This window comes from Lepidochelys kempii, chromosome 21 (genome assembly GCF_965140285.1).
Source record: "Lepidochelys kempii isolate rLepKem1 chromosome 21, rLepKem1.hap1, whole genome shotgun sequence".
NCBI classification, from domain to species: domain Eukaryota; kingdom Metazoa; phylum Chordata; order Testudines; family Cheloniidae; genus Lepidochelys; species Lepidochelys kempii.
The window spans coordinates 3,700,768-3,704,318 of NC_136400.1; the positions used below are offsets into that span (position 1 = coordinate 3,700,768).

A 3,551-nucleotide genomic window follows, 5' to 3' on the forward strand; every position below is an offset into this window, starting at 1 on the left:
CCACTGGCCTGGTTGGTGGCCTTGGACAAGTCATTTCACTGCTCTGTGTCTGTTGCTCCCTCTGCAAAATGGGGATAATGGTACTGAAAAGTGCTATGTAAGAGGTGGGTATAAATGTCCTTGACCGTTTTGCCATAAACATGAATGGAGGCAGGATCGGGCTCTTTTCATTAGTCCTGCAGCTTGTTAGAAATAAGACAGAGTGGGCCAGATATCCCTTTCTGCATTTACACCCATGTAACAAGAGATCACCATCTGGCTACATTCCCCCACCTCCATTCTTAAAAAAACCCAAACCAACCAACCAGTGTATGATTGTAAATACAAGGATGTGAGTAATAGCAGTTTTGTATAAAAAAGTCAGTGCATTATTTTTGGGCGAGGGATGTGGGAAAGAACTCCTAACCTGTAGGCTTAAGAAAAACAAACAAGCTCTCACATTGTTGAGTGCGTGTGTGTGTACTAATTGGAAGGTGACAGCATTCAGCAACTGTTTCACTGCCAAACTTAGGACACTTCCCTAAGTGCCCTGATAAACACCACCCACCAGGAGGCATTAGGCTGCTGCTGCGAAGAATTTATTTCAATAACTTTAGCTGGATTAAGACTCCATCCCTCTTTGAAGACTGACAAAAGAAAGAGGCTTGGTGATGTATAAAATATTTATTTATAATGCAAAATATATTTGTAAAGTTTATTCACAATAAAAAAACATGGTGCAAAATGCCGGGCACGTTACACCTGTGTATACCACAAAAGGGTACATATTCAATGGGTGGCATTTTTCAACTGCTGCATGGCAGCAAATAGAAGTCACTTTTCTAGAGTCCCTTGTGTTTGCAGTCAGTGTCGATTCCCTTCTCCCTGGAGTCCGCACCTGGAGATCAAACAGGGCAGCAGTCTTTTGTGCAGGCCTATCACTGACTGGGCAGTCTCTCTTAGGATGCACGCTGCCTGATCACCAGGTTCCTCTGCATTACATCCTGCTCTTTGCTCTTCTCCACGATCAAATCCCTCTGTTTCTGGGGGACAGTGTGCTCTTTTGCCAGGGGAGGTCTCTTCTCCTCCTCCTCTTGTAGTTGCTCTTCAGAAGTGAAAGGGCTGCAGACTGTCTCCACCAGGCTAATAACCACCCCGAAGAAAGCCAGCACGCTGCCCAGCATGTAGATCTTGACCATCTTTCTGCTGGGCTTCTGGCTGAGCATTTCTTTGGCAAAGGGAATCAGCTCCTGCATGGTCTCCATCTTGGGCCTGGAAGGTCACAAAACCTGCAGAGCAAGAGAGGGGGAAAAAAAGACAGATACCCATCAGCTGCTATCTAGTGCTGCTTCCTTCTGCATTCAGCAGGGCCGCTTCCCAGAGAAAGTGGAGTCTGTGTAGCCTGCACAGACCCATGGCACATGCAGGGCCACTCTTAACGCGGTCATTGCCCAGGGTCTAGTTCAGGAAAATGCAGACACTGGGCTGCGGCGGTGATGGGCAGTCCAGAAACCTCCCCCAACAGTGATCCCTTCGGCCTTTCTCCAGCCACATCCACACGGGCGCTCATCCCAGCCAGCCCCCGCTGCGAAGCGGAGTTTAAAGAACTCCCAGACGTGGGTGACAAAGCGGGACAGGGGTGGGGGTAATAGGAGCCCCTATTAAAAAAAGAAAAGCCCCAAATATCGGAACTGTCCCAATAAAATCGGGACGTCTGGTCACCCTAACTATAGTAACTGCCGGCATTTGGGTCTGAAATTCCCCCTGGATAACCTGGGGCTCCCTCGGCGGGCAGGGGACCGCCCCACGCTCCCCTTCTCAGCGGGCAGGGGACCGCACCCCGCTCCCTCTGTACTCACCGCAGGACGCGCTCCGCTCCGCGGGTTCGCAGCCAGGGATCTCCGCTCTCTGCTCGGCTGGAGCTGGGCAGCTGCTTCCCCCAGCCACCCGCAGCCTTATATCGCCTGCCTGGCTGGCCGGCGGCTCCTCCCCGCCCGGGGCCGGCCCCTCATTGCTCAGGCAGGCTGGGTGCCAGCAGGGCTGTGCACGGCCCCGGAGCGTGCAGCCCGCAGGGTTTCTGTTGGGTGACCGCCCCCTGCCCTGAGGCTCGCTGCGGGGGCTGGGGTCGCCAGCTGCGGAGCAGACACACCCGGGGGGGGCCTGAAGGATCGCGGCCGGATCACGCAGGCATCACTCAGCCGAATCCAGCCTCTGGGCACGAGGAGTGGGAGGGGGCTTCTGGGCAGGCTTGGAGCCTGGGAGTCACGTAGCAAACGTTTCGGCACGCTCCAGTTTCGGGCAGGGGAGGAGTGGGCTGGTTGGTGCGTTTGCTTTATGGTGGGCGGGGGTGGTCGCGCCTGGGGCTGGGGCAGCTGCAGAATCATAAACCCCCTTCGGGGGACGGATGGGTGAAATGCACAAGGTTTGGAATCTGCCCAGATCTCTCCTGAACTGCTGCAAAAAGCATTGTAATATCCCTCCCTGATCTTGGGAAAAAGAAAAGGAGGACTTGTGGCACCTTAGAGACTAACCAATTTATTTGACCATGAGCTTTCGTGAGCTACAGCTCACTTCATCGGATGCATGCCGTGGAAACTGTAGCAGACTTTATATATACACAGAGAATATGATTTTGTATGATTGTGTATATATAAAGTCTGCTACAGTTTCCACGGCATGCATCCGATGAAGTGAGCTGTAGCTCAGGAAAGCTCATGCTCAAATAAATCGGTTAGTCTCTAAGGTGCCACAAGTACTCCTTTTCTTTTTGCGAATACAGACTAACACGGCTGTTACTCTGAAACCTGATCTTGGGGAAAGTCAGCAGCAGTGCGGCTCTAAAGGGGGAATATTGCCCTTGGAAGGTAATTTATTCTTCTGCCCACTTTCAAGTTCGGGGAGAGACCCCCTGGTGTTTCAGAAAAGTGTAATTTACAGCAGTGGTTCTCAAACTTTTGTACCTTTCACACAGCAAGTCTCTGACTGCGACCCCCCCTTATAAATTAAAAACACTTTTTTATATATGTAACTCCATTATCAATGCTGGAGGCAAAGCAGGTTTGGGGTAGAGGCTGACAGCTCACGGCCCCCACATAAGAACCCTTCAGCGGGTTGCGACCACCAGTTTGAGAACCCCTGATTTACAGTATGTACATAGGAGCTTGGGGAATGCATTGATCTCTTTCTTTTTGGTACCATATAGTTGAAATTGCACAGTCCAGGGATACAGCAAAACATGGGCAGGAAAAGAGGCAGCAAAAAATAGCAGCTGAATACTGAGTACTTTGAATGATTAAATGGATTGTCTCAGTTACAACATGGACTAAATGCTGCATATAACAAAATCTTCCGTCAGCCTAGCTACCCCTTCTCAGAGTGGATTAACCACACTGAATCCCGATTGGGGAAAAAAACCCTTCTGTCCAAGTAGGACGCATCTCCACTCCAGCCGCTGTAGTCGCTGTAATGTAGACATACCCTCTCTCTCTCTCTCTCTCTCTCTCTCTCTCTCTGCTGCATCCCACCACCCCACTTGCTGAATTTGGTTTCTTGCCTTCAGTTCTTCTATCCTG

The 3,551-nt window shown here is 50.9% G+C and overlaps 1 protein-coding gene across 1 annotated transcript; it reads right to left on the reverse strand.

Moving 5' to 3' along the window:
• Positions 1–648: 648 nt before the first annotated feature.
• On the reverse strand, positions 649–1,943 carry G0S2 (G0/G1 switch 2). The gene is made up of 2 exons (XM_073319581.1): positions 1,839–1,943; positions 649–1,268 (listed from the first exon to the last, which is right to left on the reverse strand). The coding sequence occupies exon 2, from the start codon at positions 1,242–1,244 to the stop codon at positions 939–941; it is 306 nt and encodes a 101-aa protein (XP_073175682.1). The 5' UTR covers positions 1,245–1,268; positions 1,839–1,943; the 3' UTR covers positions 649–938.
• Positions 1,944–3,551: the final 1,608 nt, after the last annotated feature.

Excerpts from the sequence above, each read along its gene's own strand:
- G0S2 (XM_073319581.1), bottom strand. The coding sequence starts at position 1,244 with ATGGAGACCATGCAGGAGCTGATTCCCTTTGCCAAAGAAATGCTCAGC.